This window comes from Leptonychotes weddellii, chromosome 11 (genome assembly GCF_054177405.1).
Source record: "Leptonychotes weddellii isolate Sample4059 chromosome 11, ASM5417740v2, whole genome shotgun sequence".
NCBI lineage: Eukaryota > Metazoa > Chordata > Mammalia > Carnivora > Phocidae > Leptonychotes > Leptonychotes weddellii.
This window is the reverse complement of record NC_138379.1, coordinates 80,262,757-80,281,634: the sequence shown is the minus strand read 5'-3', so window position 1 is coordinate 80,281,634 and position 18,878 is coordinate 80,262,757. Positions and strand designations below refer to the sequence as shown.

At 51.8% G+C, this 18,878-nt stretch overlaps 1 protein-coding gene across 10 annotated transcripts in view; it reads left to right on the top strand.

Annotated features, from left to right (window-relative positions):
• Nucleotides 1-18,878, top strand: part of GRIK4 (glutamate ionotropic receptor kainate type subunit 4) — a 411,473-nt gene that overhangs the window by 110,265 nt on the left and 282,330 nt on the right. For all 10 annotated transcript variants that reach the window (XR_014138890.1, XR_014138891.1, XM_081799270.1 and 7 more), the window contains exons 2-3: nucleotides 7,403-7,508; nucleotides 12,850-12,981. Coding sequence is in view for 8 of the 10 variants with exons in the window: in XM_081799270.1 (XP_081655396.1) it covers nucleotides 12,900-12,981 (82 nt within the window). In the remaining 2 variants the exon portion in view is untranslated. The remainder of the gene's footprint in view (nucleotides 1-7,402; nucleotides 7,509-12,849; nucleotides 12,982-18,878) is intronic.

The following is an 18,878-nucleotide window of genomic DNA, read 5'->3' as shown; positions in this document are numbered from 1 at the left end:
TTTCCAGTAGAGGGGGGAAAGAGGGAAGGGCTCACCTCTTGCCTGCAAGAGACGGTGAAGATGGTCAGAGACAAGGCTTGTTTTCTGCTGTGCACCTGAGTTTGTCCCTTTCCTTTCGGCTTCAGAACATGTTAAGATCTTGGTGGGACTATGAGAGCCGTGGGCTCCATGCCTCCCTTTTAGATGCCGAACACCTGGCTATGTGTGTACGTACGTGCACACATGGTACGTAGTGCATGTCTGTATGAAGGGTGCACGTGCATGCGTGTGTGCGTGCATATGCGTGTATCTGCATCCTTCGACACCAGCATCATGGTCCTTGCCTGGGCCATGCCAGGGCATCACGAGAGCCCTCTGCCTAGTGGCAGCACTGCTTTGTGTCTTGGCTGTGTGACTGCCCGGCCCAGCCTGTGCCCAGGGACGGATGTCTGTGCCTGTCTCTCCTTGAAAGAGTGTCTCATGTCATATTGGCTTTTCCCTCACTTGCCACCAATGCCTAATAAACGCATGCCCAGTGTATGGATGAAGAGATGAATGGTCTTCATGCCACCGTGGCCCTATACCAGCTTCGGTGAGCGCATCGTTCTACCCCTGATCGCTCGTGTGGGGGTTACCGTCAAGGAGGGTGCCTTCCCGTGGGGTGGCGTACTTGGCCATGCCAGACATCCTTGGCATCCAAGCTCACGGAGAGATATCAGGCAGCGTGGAGCTGACCCAGCTGTTCTTCCCTTGCTCTCCGATCTGTGGAGGGTGCTGGGCTGGACAGCCAGCTGTGGTCTGCTGGAAGACCTTTCTTCGGCAGTTCTGGAGCATTCCCCGTCTGGTGCCTGCTAGCTTCCTGTCCCCTTGCCTGCTGGCTTCTCCTTGGGTCTGTGTGGAGAAGGAAAGCCTTGGGAAGTCCTTTAAAATGTTCCCTGCCTGCTGTGTCCCCCTGTGCTCAAGTTCCGGGCAATTACCCTCCTGCCGGGTTTTGTTGCTGAGCACAGCAGGTGGGCCTTGTTTGTAATCCACTTGCACCATTAACGCTGGGTTAGCACCATAAGGGCGACTGATCCACTCAGTGCCCCCAGCCCCAGATGCCACTTGATAGCAGGTTGTTAGATTGGCTTGGGGGTCGAGGCATTTCAGAACTCCACATAATGTGTTTTCTCCAGTTGAAAGCAATGAGAAGCTTGATCTATTGGCAGTCACAGAGCACACACCATCATCCACACTAATGGGAAATCTGTACCCAAATACCAGTCCCCCCCCCCCAAATCTCGGTGATTTGCCTCTGGACAATAATGGCAGTAGTCACAATAACACAGTAATGGCTCTCAGTAAGCTCAGTATCAGGGCAAGCATGGCAAGCTTTCTCTTTGCAGCCACAGTGCTAAGATCACGGGGAATCTTTGAAAGCAACCTTAGGAAGATCTAACATTTTCTCCATTTTTGTGGGTGGGGAAACTGAGGTTTGGGGAGATGACTCACTTGCCCAGAGTCACTGAGAATAAGAAGCAGAGCCCCGACTCAGGGAATGGTCTGAAGCAGACACAAAGTTGTGCTGTTAACCTCTGCCTTCCTCCTCTGGGAGGAATTACGTGGAGTTTTGTGAATGAAGATGGGGGGCAGGGGAGAGATCTCCCAACCTGCCATCCTAATTATTTTTTTTCCTAGCATTGATATTAAGATGAGTCACTGAGTAGGGGAATGATGAGTAGGATTAAAACATCCTCTATAGATTCACTTTTATTAATTAATCATAGATTTATTGAGCTCCAGCTAGGTGGAAAACATTGTCTTAGGTGTTTTATAGAAAACAATGATAAATCATTCATCTGTTCCATCAGTCTGAGAGATGGGGAGTCAGACATATTCTAGGACAAAAGACAGGGAATAAAATGTTGGGGATGGGGGTGGAGGAGGTAAGCATGAACAAACCCCAGAGATCGATTTAGAAGAAAATCTTCCTGACTTTCTGATTACATGTTATGAAAACATTTTTGGACACATAATGTCCCCTTTGATTTTTGAACAACCCTGTGCCCGTTTTATGGACACCTAAGGGGTGGAGAGGCTGCAGGACCCGACTACACCATTATCCTGCAGGGAACAGTGGCCAAACCAGGTTTGAAAGCAGGCCTCCTGACTCCAAGTCCAGACTCTTCCACAGATTCCCTCCCCTTTGGGCCTCGTCCAGGTTCTGCCGCATGTTTGATGTCCCATGTCCTGCCGAGGCTGGCTTTGGGGCTGCCTGGGGCTCTGCTTTCCTTGGAGACCCATGAAGTCTGTGCTCCTGCCCAGTGCTTGGCAGCCCAGAACCTTTTTTTTCCAGTCATTGGGCAAACCCTAATGTTTAGGCAGTGCAGGGACCGTTCCCTTCAGGGTGCTGACGAGTGGCCCAGAAATGCTGTGAGGGGCCTGGGCAGGCCCAGCAGTCAGTCACTGAGCACTTGAACCTGAGGTGTTATTAGCCTCACTATACAGAGCAGGGGGACCCAGGCTCAGGGGCTTAAGTAACGTGCCCACGTCTTAGAGCCAGTCATTGAGAAAGTTGGGATTCTTTATTGTTTTTTAAATTATGAAGTAGATTTCTTAATTGAAAAAGCAATCCAATCTCTTAAAATGCACACAGAGAATGCTTTAGAATGAAAAGCAAGTCTCCTTCCTACCCTGACTGCCATTCTAGAACCCTCTCCAGGGGGCAGCTGGTCAGCAGCCAGTGACTGTTCTCTGTCCCTCACGGAGCCTGGTGCCAGGCCTTCCCAAGTAGACGGCTGTCAGTGCTAACAGAGCTGGATGGCAGGGAGGGGCGGATGGACCCTTCACAGGCTCTTCGGCAAGTCGCAGAGTCTGTGCTTAGCTTGGATGACCCCCGTAGAATAAGTTCAATTGCTTTGCATCTTGAAGGGGACACCACTTGCTTTGCCATGCACCTTTATTTTACCATATCTGGTTTTCTTCTCCTCCTCACCCCCCACTCCTCCTCTACCCAGTGCCCAGGGGGCCCATCCTGGGCTTCCCCAAGGAATGCACGCACCTAGGGAGGGCTGCATTGGCCCCTACTCTGGCTAGGACTTAAAAAAAGAGGACGGGGCCTTGCTTTCTGACTGTGGTATCAGAGACACCAAAAAACTAATATGTACGTGAAGTGACTGTGGACAGGAAGAGGCAGGAAGGTCTCCACTTGGGCACGATGGAGCCGGGTCAAGGGGTGGCTCCGTGTCTGCGACCTGCTTCTTTATCACTAACAATGGAGCACTTTCCTCTGGCTTTGATCTCAGTGAAGCTGGAGATTGTCTGCGTACCATCATCCATAAGTCTATAGTAACCCATCTCTGGCTTCTGATCGTTAAATTCTGATGTACCTGCCCTCCTGCATCACACAGTGCTCACGCAGCCCAACCGGCTCTTTGCAGATCTCCTTAAGGAAGGCTGCAGTGCATACAGCCTCACTCTGGGGCATGGCCAAGCCTCTCCAGGACGCCCCCTCTCCTCCCAAACGCCCAGACAGATCCTGAGCGGCAGGGGGGGAGGACCTGTGTTTATCTGGAAGTAATTAAAACGCTGTCCTTAAAAAGCAGTTTCTCTCTGCATCTGCCTCGTCCCCTGCTCACTCTCTATTCCTCTGTGGACACTCCTGCAAGGTCTCTCTACTCTAAATGTGTTACCAACAGCTCCAGCACCAGGCAATTTTATTTCAAAGCCTCAGCTCACGTGGTCTCTGCTAGGAGCTCATCTCCCCCAGGGCCCAGCCTGGTGGCCTCAGATAAATGCCAGGGACATTTTTCACCATCCCGAGCCAGTCTTGCCCTTCACATCTGACCCTGGGATCCTCTTCCCACCTCCCCCGGCTCACTGAGGCTTGTGATTAAGTCCCCATCTTCTCACCTCTAACCACCTCCTTTGCACTGGAAAGGAGATCCGGTTGCTGTGCTTTCCTCACCTTGTCTGGGAAGATGGCTGGGTCCAGTGCGAGGTTCATAGAGACAGTCAGCTTTAGATGCAGAACTGCATCCAGGACCTGGGGGCGCCTAATGAGAGAGACTGGATGTAAATACAACAGATGGAGAAGATGTTTCTGCTTTCCATCCTCTTGGACTCCCTGCCATTTCCAAAACACACTGTGCTGGCTCCCACCAGAGGCCTCTGGATCCCCTCCGTGTCATTCCTCCGTCTGGGATCTTCTCCCTGCCCACCCTGTCCCCTTTGAGAGATCTGGCTAACTCAGGTCAAACCTTTTGTCTTCAGGGAAGCCTTCCCTTCCCACCACATGATGTCCCCCTGCCACACACTCCGTAGTATCCTGTACTTTTCCCTTCATTTTCTGTAATTATGGCATCCGGTTTCCTGGATATGGGATTGATCTCCCTCCCCTGACTCTAAGCTCCAGGGCCTGAACAGTCCCTGGTAGTAGGCGCTCAGTAGAATTATTTGTGAAATGAATAAAGCATAAATCCCGTAGTGCTATTAAGTATATTTATATGCTTTGGCCAGTCTAGAGGAAAGGAACAACATACACCATTTTGCTTAGAAAGCACTTTACTCATCTGCGAAGTAATGCTCCACTCATTTTCTCATTTGGTTCTCTTAGCAACCCTGTAAGGGAGATGGTAGAAGTACAATTTCCCCATTTTATAGAAGAGAGGTTAAGAGATGCGTTCGAAGTCAGCTTTCCACCTCCAATCCCTGGTTTTGCTCCTCCACGAGGCTGAGTCTGAATGAGGAAGGAAAACTAACTTCTTCAGAGAAAGCTTCTGGGATGGGGTTGACTTGGAGCAGCGTTTTGGGGATGAGAGGGCTGTGCAGTATTATTGGCGAGAGGCATGGGAGGCTGTCTTGTTGGGAGAGGATGTGGATGTGGTTCCAGGTGCCTGTGTATAGGGCTAGAGGGAAGCCTGAACGGGAGGGTGGAGAGAGGAAAGAAAGAAGTTCACACTGACTGATTGCATTACAGCTAAAATCTATTGCAACAACTTTTCAAGGGAGGTGCCATAGTCCATGGTTCACGTTTGTGGAAATGGAGCTCTCAGAGCTTAGGTGACCAGCTTAAGGACACAGAGTGGCCTCTGGGATTGGAAGCCAGGGACGTCTGCCCTGGCCTCTGGTGAGGGGCAGTTGTTTAGAAGTGGATTGAGGGCTTCAATCTGAAATCTATAAGGGGGGGGGCTTGAAGGGGAAAAGAGACAGTTTATTCCTCATGTCCTGCTCACTAGTGTCTGAGAAGGGGGGACGGCTATCCCTCGTCACATGTCCCGAGTGCTAGCAGATTCCTGTGATTGCTGTGCTCCCTGAATACCATTCCCCAATATCAGGCCTGGGCGGGGCCAGCCACCGCTCTTCAGTATCCTGATGAGTCAGACCAGGTCCAACTCCCAAGCCAGTGCAAGCTGCCTTTGGCTAACCTGCCACATTTTAACTCATCACAAACTCCTGGGTGCATCTCCTGATGGTAAATCCTAAAAATTGAGGACTCCCAGGCTGATCTTTTGGCCAGGGGACACTCTCAGACTCCTTTCTCTGTTGCTTGCTTCCCCTGATGTGAAAATTGTACAGATGGGCCCTGGATCGACTTGGATTTGACCACTCTTCTTCAACATCATGATAATCATTATAATCACATTCCAACATTTCCTCAAGTACCAACTGTGTGCCAAGTTCTGGGATACAGAGAGAAGGCACGTGTAGAGAATAGTGAGTAAGAACTGGTCTTGGAGCGGGTGGCCTGTTATTCTCGTTGGCCAGCCAGCCGACCTTAGCGGGTCTCACTCAACCTTAGCATCTTCGGTTTCCACATCTACAGGTGGAGAAAGTGAGAGAATCTGCCTGACAGGGCTCTTCTGAGGAGCACCGAGGCTGAAATAGTACTTTGCACATATTAAGTATATATTCGGTAAATGTTAGCATGAAGTAGAATTCCTAGAGCTGCAGAATTACACCACTTAGAAGAACTTAGAGATCATCTAGGCCAATCCCCTCATTTTACAGAACAAGAAACTGAGGCTCAGAGAGGTTATCTCCCAGAGCCCGTGAACACCTGGGTCCCTGCCTCCCAGGACAGGCCTGGGTCCCGGCATCACACTATTTGCCGGGGAGATGGAAAAACATACACGTGCTGCCCAGCTGTATCAGGCCCCAGAGGTTGATTCTCCCTCAAGGAGACCACAGGGTCTGGGGTGGCCCCGCTCCCCTGGCCACCCTGCCATGCTGCCACCCTGCATACTCCGTCCAACCTGCTGGCTGTTGCTGGGAGTGTCTTCCAGCTGGCGGGGTGGCGGGGGTGGGGTTGGAACAGCAGAGAAGCCCACATCCATTTGTCTTGGGGAACCTGGAGCGTCATGAGGAGTAATCAAAATCTTGTTGCCCACAGACGAGAGAAAGCCTGTAATTAATCTGGCTGCCCCTCTGATTTCCTCTGTCATCCCCCCACCACCAAACGCCGTCCGGCGGCTGTCAGCTGCCTCTCGGACCCACCCCGGAAAATCACGATTAATAGTGTAACAGCCCTATGAGGACGAGAGAGAGAGAGAGAGAGAGAGAGAGAGATGGGGAGAGGGACTGCTGACAAATCAGGAGAGGGGAGGCCGTTTAGCACAGCTGGGCTGGGGGGTCCGGCTCACTGCCTGAACGCCATCAGCCGGCGACACGCTGTGCTGTGTATATGAACCGGCGTGGGTTGGGGATCCACAGACACTTCCTGAGCCTCTACTCAAGTGTAAGCACCACAGCAAAGTGTGTCGGGAAGATACGTGGGTAGAAGAGATGTTCCTCGGCTCCCCAGGAGCTCATGGTCTGGTTGTGGAGAGAGGACATAACTAAGCACAGGGTTAAATAACCACTCATGCTGGCCTTGCACAAGGCCTGTTTGTGGCCGCGGGGGTTGGGGGGGGGCGGGGGTGCCCGGTCGCTGTTCCTGGTGCTGAAGGCCTGGCCGAGAGCTGGAGGGAGAAGGGCCTGCCCTCACAGAGCCTGAGCTCAGAGTACAACCGTGGAAGTGGGCCAGAGATGTCTGGAGACTTTAGGGATCCTCTGGCTTGAGGAGGCTGCCCCGGCCTGAGATTCTGGAAAAAAAAAAAAAAGGAAATTAGGTTCTAATTAGGTTCTTCTTTCGGAAGAAGTGGGGACGAGCGTTTTTTGGTGTTTGGGTGAGGAAACTGCCCTGGGGCTGGTAAGCAGGAGAGCCAGCTTGCCCCGCAGCACGTCCTTCCAGCACTTGGGACAGTGGGCAGTCAGACGCTGCCCGCCACCATGGACGCTGAGGGCCAGAGCTTCCCGGCACAGCCTGTGCCGCAGAGAAATGGGGTCTAGATTGTAGGCTCCTTACGGGCAAGGGCTCCAAATGTAAGTCATGGGTGAAGACTTCATACTGCCAGAACCTTTTCCACGTATGTTATCTGACTGGATTCTTTCATTATCTCCACAGATATTTTTTGAGTGCCTACTATGTGCCAGCTAGTGCTAGGCATTGGAGACACAGGTGGAAGATCCCAGCGTGTTCCCCGCTCTCCTGGTGCTCATCACCCTGAGAGGTAGGCATCGCTGTGCCCATGTTACTGATGAGGAGGTGGGCTGTGAAGGGAGTAAGCCGCTCAAGAGTGTTCCCTCAGTAAGGTCCGGAGCCACCTCCAGCCTGGCTTCTGTCCTGGTGTGGCCCGATCAGGAGACTACCCCACGTCGTCCAGAGCAGTGTCTTCAGTGACACGGGAAAGGGCTGCGTGGCGACTCTCTGCCTTCCAAGTTCCCAAAAGTCCGGGAGTGAGGCCCAGCTCTGGTTAGGTGGGGCCAGAGACCCCCAGAGAGCCAAAGCCATGCTTAGATGCGTGCTTTGAACTTAACTTCTGCCAGAAAAGAACAGCACATGCTTGCTTCCCTCCCCATGCTGTGCCCAGATCCACATCATGATGTCCCCTTAGATTGTTTGAACCACAGCAAATATACAAAATGTACAAGTCAACTGGCAATTTATTTCATATTGGTGTAAACTGAGCAAACATCTTTTTTTTTTAAATGGCCCCTTTATTTTTTTTAAGTAAACTACCCCCAACATAGGACTTGAACCATGACCCCAAGACCAAAAGTCGCATGCTCTACTGACTGAGCCAGCCAGACGCCCCAGCCAATGTCTTTTGGATGCCACCTGTTAATATTTTCTTTTGGCCAATATTAACAGAGCACCTACTACGTGCCAAGTAACATGCTAGGTGCTTGTCATAGTCCCTCCCATCACCACTGATGGTTCTGTGGGCAGACAGCATCCTCCTAGCAGGCTGTGTACCCTAAGGAAGAATGTTCCAGGTGTGGTGGCAGCCTATGGGGAAGAGATCACAGAAAGCCTCAGAGGGGAGGTAATGCAGTGAGCCTGCAGAAAACTGTTTCTAGGCCATCGGGTTGAGACCACATCCCACGTGGAAGCTCACACAGAGCTGGCATATTGGGGAAGTCGGGGCTCAAGCTCCGCTGGAGCGTCCAGTGCAGTGGGCTGGGTGGTACGGACAGATGAACAGGAGCCAGGTCATGAAGGGTTGGCCTGTGGACTGAGGAGTTTGCCCTCGATCCCGGAGGCAGGAGAGAGCAAGGGGAGACTGGGCCTGGGTGTGTCATTATCATTATCATGTTTGCATTTTAGTAAGAATCCCCGCCACGCAGCTGAATGGAGAACCAGCCCGGGAGGGAAAGATCCAAGGGAGGGAGGCCAGGAAGGCTGCTCTGGCCAGGGTCCAGGTCATTGCTGACAGACATCTGGATGGGCGTGGGGTGGGGGTGGCAGTCCATGAGGATGCAGAGACAGTCATGGGGTTTAGGAGACAGAGCTGTCCAGATGGGGTGACTGATCAGAACGGGGTGTGGGGAGGGAGCCATCTGGGCGTGACTCTCAACTTTGTGGCTTGGGTGATGAGTGGGGTGTGGTGCTGTCTACTAAGAAGGAGGGCAGAGGAGAAGCAGCTGGTGGGCACAGGGGAGAGGTTACCCTTTGCCTAGGACAGGGTGTGTCTGAGGTGCTCTGAATCGCGGGAGGCAGCTGTATACGCCAGAGCGCTGGGCATTGGTTGATTGCTGATTTAGAAGCCACACCATGCAGGTGGTAAGAAGCCACAGGGGAGGAGGGGAAACTCCCCAGGGAGGGACAGTGTTAGTGGGAAGAGGGCCTTGGTGCTGTATCTCTTTTTCCTCCTAAATTATTCAAATACTTTTAGTTGATAAAGGCTGCCCTCTTTGGTTCTAAGACCAGATTCATCTAAACGTTAAAATGAAAACAAGACCTCAGATTTCTTTGCGCTTTTTGATAAAGAATCTGAAAGCTTCCTCTTTCTGTTCTTCTATGTAGACAATAAAGCCAGACAAGAAAAGCAGGTGGAGTCAGAGACCTGGCTGTCCCCGACTTTGCCTCCTAACAGCTGTGTGACCTTGAGCTAGGCACTACTTCCCCTTTCTTGGGCTCTGCTTCCTCAGCTGTACCAGAGCTTGTCCTGTGGATTAAAGAAGAAAGAGACCGTGGAAAGAATTTTGCAAACCGGCGACCCTTACAATCATGTAACACCATGGTTCTTTTTATTCCTGTAAGGTTTGGGAGGAGGTTATTTCTCATCTCTATGCCCCAGGTTATACAATCGAGGCCCCAGAGCAGCCCAGGACCTCTGTCATTGCTGTCCTTACATGTGGTCTCCAGGGTTAGCTAGGCTTCCGGGCCATGAACGACGAGAGTCAGGGCTGCACAAACGGAGTGTAGTTGTGTCATCAAATAGAATTTCCACAGGCTAATCTGACACCTATTTAGCAGTCTGAATAATAATTACTGTGCGGCGTGCTGATCGGGCATAAATGGAAGGCATTTGACATAAATGATTATAGTTAGGATTGCTTTTACATAGCCTAACCAGATTTTTACAGTTCTTTCCTCTTTGACAGCTGATTCATTTATCCATTCAACAAATATTTACTGAGACTGTAATATATGCCAGGCCCCGTTCTGGGCCCCGAGGAGACAGACGAACAAGCTTTCTGCTCCCTGCCCCACCTCCTTTGTTTGAGCTTGCATTCCAGTGGGGAGACAATCACTGAACAATCAACTTTATCCATAATGAGTAAGAATGTCAAGCTTCTCTCGAGGCCGTGTGTGCTGTAATCTATCCTTGCACCAACACCCATGAACAAAAGGACAGATTCTGGGCCTGATTTGCCAACAGCAGAGTTGCCTTTGTCTTAGTCCTTTACCTTTCTTTAACTCTGACTCCCAATAGCAGGTGACTGCTTGAGCCCTTCTAGTCATCGAACAAATTCATACTGTGCACCTGTTGTAAGTAGACTCTGGGGATACAACAGCATGCTGGCAACTGTCCTTGCCCTTAAGAAGACCACACCGATCCCACGTGTGGGCATCTAAAGGACCAGCAATGGGAGAGAGTGCTGTGAGAGCCACTGTAGTCTGCCAGAGGGGCTCTGGATTCTGGCAAAGGGCAGGGGTCGGGGAGAGGAGCATCAGGCCGAGGGAAGCAGGTGTGCACAGGAAGCTTCCTGGTGCTGGGTGTGGCTGGAACATCAAGTGTGTGGTGCTGGGGGGGTGTCATTAAACGAAGACTGACTGAAGTATGTAACACACACACACACACACGAAAGTGAATATAATCATAAGTATACAGCTCAGGGAGTTTTCATAAACCGAACACACTTGCATAACCAGCACCTAGAGTAAGAAACAGGACATCAGCAGCACCCCCAGAAGACCCCACATGTCCCCTTCTAGTCACTGCCCGCCCCCAAGGGTAACCACCAGCTGGGATTCTAACAGTTTTTTGTACTTTTTATAGAAAGAATCATATTGTATGTATTCTCTGTGCCTGGTTTCTTTCAGTCAAATTATGTTTATGAGATTCATCCAGAATCTCAGCACGTGGTTGCTGATGATTAATTTTCTTTTTTTTTTTTTTAAAGATTTTATTTATTTATTTGACAGAGAGAGACACAGCGAGAGAGAGAACACAAGCAGGGGGAGTGGGAGAGGGAGAAGCAGGCTCCCCGCAGAGCAGGGAGCCCGATGCGGGACTCGATCCCAGGACCCTGGGATCATGACCTGAGCTGAAGGCAGTTGCTTAACCAACTGAGCCACCCAGGCGCCCTAATTTTCATTTCTATGTAACGTTCTGTTACGTGAATATACACTGTATTTCTCCATTCTGCTGCTAGACATCTGAGTAGTTTCCAGTTTGGGGAAATGCAAAGTGCTGCTCTGAACATTCTAACACATCTCGAATACATCTAACACATCTGAGCACATAGACACACATTCTGTTGGAAATATGCTTATTGCAGGGTTTCTGGGTCCCTAGGGTACATGTAAAACTCTGGGTTTTGAGAGCATAAAGACCAGTTTTTCAAATCAGTTCTATCAACTTACATTTGCCTTGACACTGTATGAGAGTTCCAGTTGCTCCACATCCTTGTCAACACTTGATATTGTCTTTTTTAAAAAGTCATTCTGGTGGGCATATATTGGTATCTTATTGTGGTTTGAAATTGCATTTCCTGATGCCCAGTGAGGTTGAGACCCTTTTTAAATGTTTATAGGCTTTTGGATACAGTGACTAGTGGAGTGTCTGTTCTAGTGTTTTGCCCATTTTTCTTTTGGATTGTCTGCTCAGGGGGTACTTTCCTGACCAAGGGTGACCTGGGGTTAGCATATCCAGGTGCTTACCAGCCCCACTTTGACCCCATTGATGCGCTGCAGCTGGCAGGCTACAGACTCTGTTCTCAGGGTGTCAGAGGTCTCGGGGAAGGGGGACAGGCAGGGGACAGCACCCATGCTGCCTGGGGGGAGGCAGTCCCCTCCAAGGCTCTGGTTTTGACATCAAAGGCCCATCGGCCCCAATTGGTGGAAAGGATGGGGAGGGGTTCGTTTTCGGCAGGTAGCAGGAGCAGATGTAGAAACCAGCTGATGACCTGGTATGTGTGCTCTGCCCTCAGTATTTGCTGAGACCAGACCTCTCCCATCCGGGCCAGGGAGGGACTGATGGTGTGTAGCCCGTCCTTCAGGCCAGGCCTGAGCACAGCTGCTTTTCCCCTGTTATCTCAGTCTGCGTGCTGTTCACCTCTCCTACCTGCGTGACGTCGTGCTGGTTTTACCTGTGAGGAAACTGAGCTGAGGGGCTGAGGAGAGTCCTCACGAAGGCCACCTAGCTAGCATGTGGAGGAGCAGGACTTGAAGTTGAACCCAGTCCCTTCCCCCCGCCACTCCCCAGTGAGCAGTGCATGTGGCGTGTCCCCGGGGCAGTGGCCTAACCTTGCCACCCCTCCTTCTCCAGCTCACTCATGGCTCTTGTTTCTTTCTTTCTTTTTTTTTTTTTTTTAAAGATTTTATTTATTTATTTGACAGAGAGATAGAGACACAGCACAAGTAGGCAGAGTGGCAGGCAGAGGGAGAGGGAGAAGCAGGCTTCCCGCTGAGCAGGGAGCCCGATGCGGGTCTGGATCCCAGGACCCTGGGATCGTGACCTGAGCTGAAGGCAGCCGCTTAGCCGACTGAGCCACCCAGGCGCCCCTATGGCTCTTGTTTCTTAAGAGCAGATGAAGGTTTTCATTCCCAGTTGGAATTTCAAAGCAGTGGAGCCCCTTCATTCGGTCACAGTTACGCCCATGGGCCCCCAACTGGATTGGGGGCTGGAGTTCGAACCTGAGCCTTCTGCGGGCCTGGCATAGGGAGGAAGGACAGGGGCCTGGAGCTGGCCTGGAGCTTTCCCACAGGTCCTGCCAGCCATTCTGCGGGGGCCTGTGGGCCCCCCGCAGAGGCTGTTTGGGTGGCAGCTGCGGTCACGGGGCCGGGTGGGTGGCTGCATTGCTCAGGCTTCCGACTCACGGGCTCCCTCCGCTCTCTCGCAGAGTTATGTCATGCCCAGACCAGCAGAGGGCTCCATGAGGATTTATAGAAGATGCCCCACGTCTCGGCGCCTTTGGTGCTGCTTCCGGCGTGGCTCGTGATGGTCGCCTGCAGCCCGCACTCCCTGAGGATTGGTAAGTGCTGCTCACATGGCACACTGGGAGCAGCCCAGCTGTGGCTGATGCCCCCGCCTGTAGCCCAGGTGTCCACAGGGGACATCTGCTCCTACACCGTGCCCTCCCCGAGTTTAGCTGGACTAGCGGTGGTGGTGGGGGTGCAGCCGAGGGGCTCACAGCTCCGATCCGGCGGTCGATCTGTCCGGCCCCCTTGTGAGGAGAAGAAAGACGTTGAGTCCCTGTTACAGTGTGTGATGGACTCAGCCTGGCACATTAGGGGGCAGCTGTCAGATGAAGAAGGAGGGTGGGAATGGCCGTGGGGATTCTAAATCCAGGGCTGGAGATGAGGGAAGAGATCACCTCTTGTTTTCTCTGATCAATCCAAGAGGGCTTCCTGGAGAGTGTGCCTCGGATCAAGTCAGGGAGTGCTCTCAGGGGCCCTGGCCGTCTGCTTAGCAGGACCCTTGACTTGGTGTGTCTGTTCTCCCTGGCCTGGTTCTGGAGAGGGAGGGCAAGGCCACTTCAGTGACCCATGTTCTCTCCCTGGCCCTGCTGCTGTGGGGATGCCCAGTCTAGGTGTGGCAGGCCAGCTGCTCCCTGCCCCATCAGCAGCCCCCTTCCAGGAGGGAGGCCTTCCTCCCCTGGGAATCTGGGAGTGCCTAGGTAGTCAGCTGCCTCTTCTTCCCCAGGACTGTGCAAGCCTCATTTACTGCAGGCCTAATCTGGGTCGTAGGGAAACATCCCCGGCTGTAGGGACAAGGAGATAGTTCAGTCCAGCATGCACTGTGTGGTCATCTGACAGCCCAAGACTGATGTGGGGTGTCAGGGATTGGGGGATTGTCTGTATATGGGGAACAGGTTCAGTGTGGACAGATGGGTGGGGGCACAGCAGTGAGAAGCCCAGGCAGGTGGGTCATTGTCATAAGAAGGCTGGATTAACAGCAGGACCCCTGGGGCAAGATGAGGCAACAGCCCCAGAAGGACTCAAACCTAGGCAGGTTCTACAGCCAGGTACCCATCTGATGTCCCTCTTCCCAGACTGGGGGTAGGGAGTTGGGGTGTGTGTGTGCGGGGAAGTGGGTACTGCCAACAAGACAGGATCCTAGATCCTAGACCTGAACCTGATAGTGTTAGAGGCTGATTGAGAAGGAAGGTTATCGGTATCGTGACACCGAGTCTCAGGAAATTGGCTTTAAGCCGGTTGCACTCAGGACTTTCCAGAGTCCCAGAGGTTGGCCTACTGGTGGTGGTCAGGAGACCCTGGGTGGGCAGAGGCAAGCCAGAAGCTGAGACCCCGGCTAGGCCATGCACCACGGGCCAGAGGCCGAGCTGCAGGTCTCCGGGCTAACCCCGTGTGGACTTGTGGGCACATTTCTCCATGTATATGCAGCAGCGGCTGATTAGAATCAGAAATGCAGACAGGTGACTTAGTTCTTCTCACCCTGCCCTCGGCTCACCACTCTGCATGCTTAAAGGCAAGGAATTAAAAACAATTTTCTCTCCCTCTTCCCCATTCATTTCTACTGAAACTTCAAAACCTAATTTAATTCTGCTTAGCAGCAAAGCAAAACGGTTCGTATCCTTAAGATGCTTAATTTATAAGATGCCTACAGTTATTCAGCGTTTGCTGTGAGGTTTTCTCCCCCTCTAGATGAGTGGATAAAGCGGTAACCCATCAATTTCCATTTGTCGCTAATGGGAAGCGGAAAGGGATTGAGCCAGAAACGGCAGGGCCTCTCGGCCTTGGCTTTCCTGACACTGGTTCTCCGGGAGGGAAGCCGAAAGTGGAGCTGTGCTGACAATGGAGGGTCACAGATCCCTCTCTTCGTGGCTGTGCTGACAATGGAGGGCTTCAGAGGGACCTCGCCCCCCCCCCCTCCCCGCTCCCGTACCCACTCCCGGAGCATTGCTTGTCCAGTTCTGTCAAGACGCTGTTGGCCCTCTGTTTTGGTTCACGCCAGGCCACTTGCAGCCCACCTCCAGCCAGGCGCCCTGCTGGCTGGCAAGGTCAAACTGGGCCTCCAGGCCAGGAAGCAGAGTAAAAAGCCAACAAAGGGAAAGAAAAGAAAAGGAAAACCCAAACCCGCAATGCCAGGACCCGTTTTCCCCGTCTCCTTGGTTATCCTGGGAGCCAGGAGCTTTCTCAAGTCTCCTGAACCTAATGGACGGGAAGGTGTTAATTACTGTGGGCTCCAGAGGGGATCTGGAGTGAGGCAGGGATGGGAAGAGAAGTAGGTCAAGAAAACAAGTAGCTGAGCTTGGCAACAGGCAGCCTTGAGCACAATGGGCCGGACCAGCGCTGGTGGGGCTGGCATCTCCCGCGGCCCCCAGAGGTGCATGGGAAAGGGAGGGGTGCAGCTCCCCCCTTCCCAGGGGTCACTTCTCCCTGCATTTGGTGTTTTCCCGGGGTTCCTTCCAAACCCCTCAGCCTCAGGATAGAGAGCTGTGAGAGCGAGGCTGCAGGAAGGGCTGAGGAGTCTCAGAGATGAATCGCCCTGCCTGCTCCATCCTCAGCCCTGCTTGTCAGCCGGTGACAATATGGATGTTTGCAAAGAGGTGGCCAAACCCATTACCCTGCCTGGGGACTGCTGTTTTTCATTCCAGTGAGGCACGGGGCAGGAGATCCAGCCAAATTGTCTATTACGGTGTCCGGTGTTTACCCCCCGAATGAGGTTTTGGGTAAGAGAAAGGGATTTTTATTTATGGCTATGAGGCTGCCCGCATAAATTCCCCAAACTCTCACACATACGTCAGCCCCCTTCAGTCATCCATCTTCTGAAAATGTCTTTTGATTTTGCTTCTGTCCCTATGGGTTCTCTGAGTGATGACTGTGGGAGCCACAAGTTAATAAATGCCCAGAGAAGACCCCCCTCCCATCTCTCCAGCCCTGTATTACTCCAGGTGATCATCATCTTCTCTTAGAGCCGTGAAGGATTCTGAGGATCCCGTTCTCTAAGCCGCTCGTTTCACACATGAGGAGGGAGGCCTCAGGAGGACGTCGCGAGTAGGTGGCCAGCCTGGTGGCAGCCCACGCTAGAACCACTAGAGTCCTTGACTCCTCCTGGCCCTGGTGCTTGGCCGCCCACCTGCGGGCTCGCCTGGCCACTGGGGAAGCAGGTTGGCCATCGGCAGTGTGGTCTCTGGTGCTTTTCTGCCATCCTGTTCCTGAAGTTAGGAATGTTACCCTTGCCCCGGACACATGAAGTACTCAGTAAGGATTTGTCAGCTTTCTAGACTGTCTGCTGTTACTCCTTCCTTGGCCCTAGTTTCAGCCACACGGAACTGCTGACTCTTACCCAAACATACCAGGAAGGTTTACTCTGGGCTTTACCCATCCCCCTCCCGTGCCTGGGAGCTGCTCTTGCCATTCCAGCTTCTCTGCCTGGAAAACTGCTACCACTACGTTCCCTCTTCCTCTCCTCCTCCGCCTTCTCCATCACCATTCTCCCAGGCTTAAATAGCTCTTCCTCCGCAAAGTCCTTTCTCATGATCACCCTGTCCCTCCCTGTGAGAAATCATCTTTTTCCTGTTGTATTTCCCATTCCCTGGTGCTTGACACCTGTTCCAGCACCTACTGGGTTGTGCTCTGGTTATTCTGGCATTTTCCCACCAGACTCTGAACTCCAAGGGCGAATGACCACCTGACACACTCCATGTATGTAAACGTATCACTTGGATTCAGTGAATGGGAATGTGTGGATGGATCGTTGCCTGTTGCAAGACCTGGTTCCCCAAGAACACGTTTTGGTATCGTTGTTTTAACTGCCTGTCTTCAGGTCTTGCGTATGCTTAAAGACGTAGACTTACTGGAGGAAGGGGAAGAGAAAGGAGAAAAGGGAGAAGGAGAAATTGTGCTCTGTTTTATCTAGAACAGATAACCAGAACGGGCTGAGGATCCTCCTTGGGTTCTTATGCAGATGTTGGCTCTAATAATAAATACGATGACTCAACCATCCATTCATCAGTGCACTCGACAGGTGTCTGTCTGTTGACTGCTCGGTGCGGAGCGCTGAGGACTCGGGGGCATGATTATAATCATCAGAGTACCTCCCACTTGGAAAGGCCTTCCTCCCTGCCACGCGCCGTGCTATGTATTTCATGCGTATCTGGCAATCTCCACGTCAGAATTAACCACCTGATGTTTAAGATGAAGACATGAAGGCTCGAGGAGTTTAAATAACTCTTCCAAGATCACGTAGATACAGAAATTTGAACCCGTCTCCAAAGCTGTCTCTTTCTACTCTGCTCTCCTGCAGCTGGTACACCCCTGGAGACATTAGGGATATCCCATTATCAAAGCAGTCACGTGGACGGTACCGTGTTCTACCCGGGAAAGGATTTGACGGATGGAGTCTTTGCCTCATAGTCTCTAGCTCTTCGCTGATTCTTTTCCCTGCAAATAATTTCCTAAGGGCACAGAGAAAGTCCATCTGACCGATGGGGAAACTGAGGCCTGGGGATTTGAGAAGCTCGCTCGTGGAGGCACAGAAGTCCCGATGAGCGTGGGGGGCGGCAGACACATGAGCAGGTTATGGGAGTCATTGCCTCTCTTTCGTGTTTAGAGTTTCCCTGGCTGGTAAAGCAGCGAGAACCTGGATTTATTTGATGCTCTGCCTTACTAGGACACCCAAGCACTTTACAACTACCATTTTTTACTTGGTTTGTTTCCCCCAATGAGTTCCAAGTCCTGTAGAGAGAACGTTAAACATAGAACATTCAAATGTTATAAAGATGGAGATAATAAGGGAACTGGGGGAAGGAAGGGGGAAGAATTAAAAAACACCATTTTTTCCATCCTCTTCTGCTGTGTATTAAATACATTTGAGACACCGAGATCCAGATATACCAGCAGAATTGTGCGCCCTGCCAAGGATTCACCGTGGGTTTTTTGTTTTTGTTTTTTTGAGGAGTGGTCTCCCCTTAATAATGTTACCACGTGATGGTGATTTATGGAATTTTGATGGGCATGTAACTTTTCATCTCTTTTCCAAATTGAGTCACCCAGGTAGGCAATCAATTGGTCTTTTACATTAGTGACAAATAGAGATTGATGACTTTCTCCTTCATCTGTCATCTAGAGAGGGAATATGGAAAGATTTCTGGGACACAGATCTCTCCCCTGCCGAACACCTTAGGGGATCTGTGTCTTTCTTTATGTCTGTATTCCTGGGTCTAGCCCGGTGCCTGCCCCAGAGTGGTGCCTACCAAATGTTTGCTAGATGCATGCTCTGATGGCAAGTTTTTGAATCTTGAGCTTGACCCGTCCGTTTTCAGATTTCTCTCTCCCCAGATATTGGTCAATGCTCAAAAACACCAAGCAATATCATTTAATGATAAGTCCCTGTGTGTGTGTGTGTGTATGCATGTGTGCCTGCCCCAGGCTGTCTCTCCCTGCTTCCCACCCCACCCCTGCTGCCGCATCTCTAGTGGGGAGGAGAGAGCCTCCAGGCCAATGTGCTGTGCAGAGTCACTCGGGCCAGGATGTCATCATTTGCCTTCACCTACAGCTTGTCTTCTTCCAAGAACACCACACAGGATGCTTTCGGGAAGTTTGGATTTTCTCTCCACCTTTCCAGAACCCTTTTGTGAAGTACAACCTCAGGCCATAGTCTCTTCTGCTGAGACGTGAGGATTGAGTTCGGTCCAGATGGGCTTCATGTTACTGATAAGAAAAACTGGGGTCCCTATAAGGTGAAGTAAGCCAGCAAAGGGCCCCTTAGGCAGTGCCACAGTCCTTACTCCCAGCCGCCTGGAGACTTCTGTGCCATGGTTTGCAGTGTGTAATGTGTTCTCACACCCGTGTTAGGTCAATTTCCCCAACAACCTGCAAGGCAGGTAGGAGTGAGCCCATCTTATGGAAGAGGGTCCTGAGGTTCAGAGTTTGTGACTTGCCCAAGCTCATCCAGAGCAGGGTG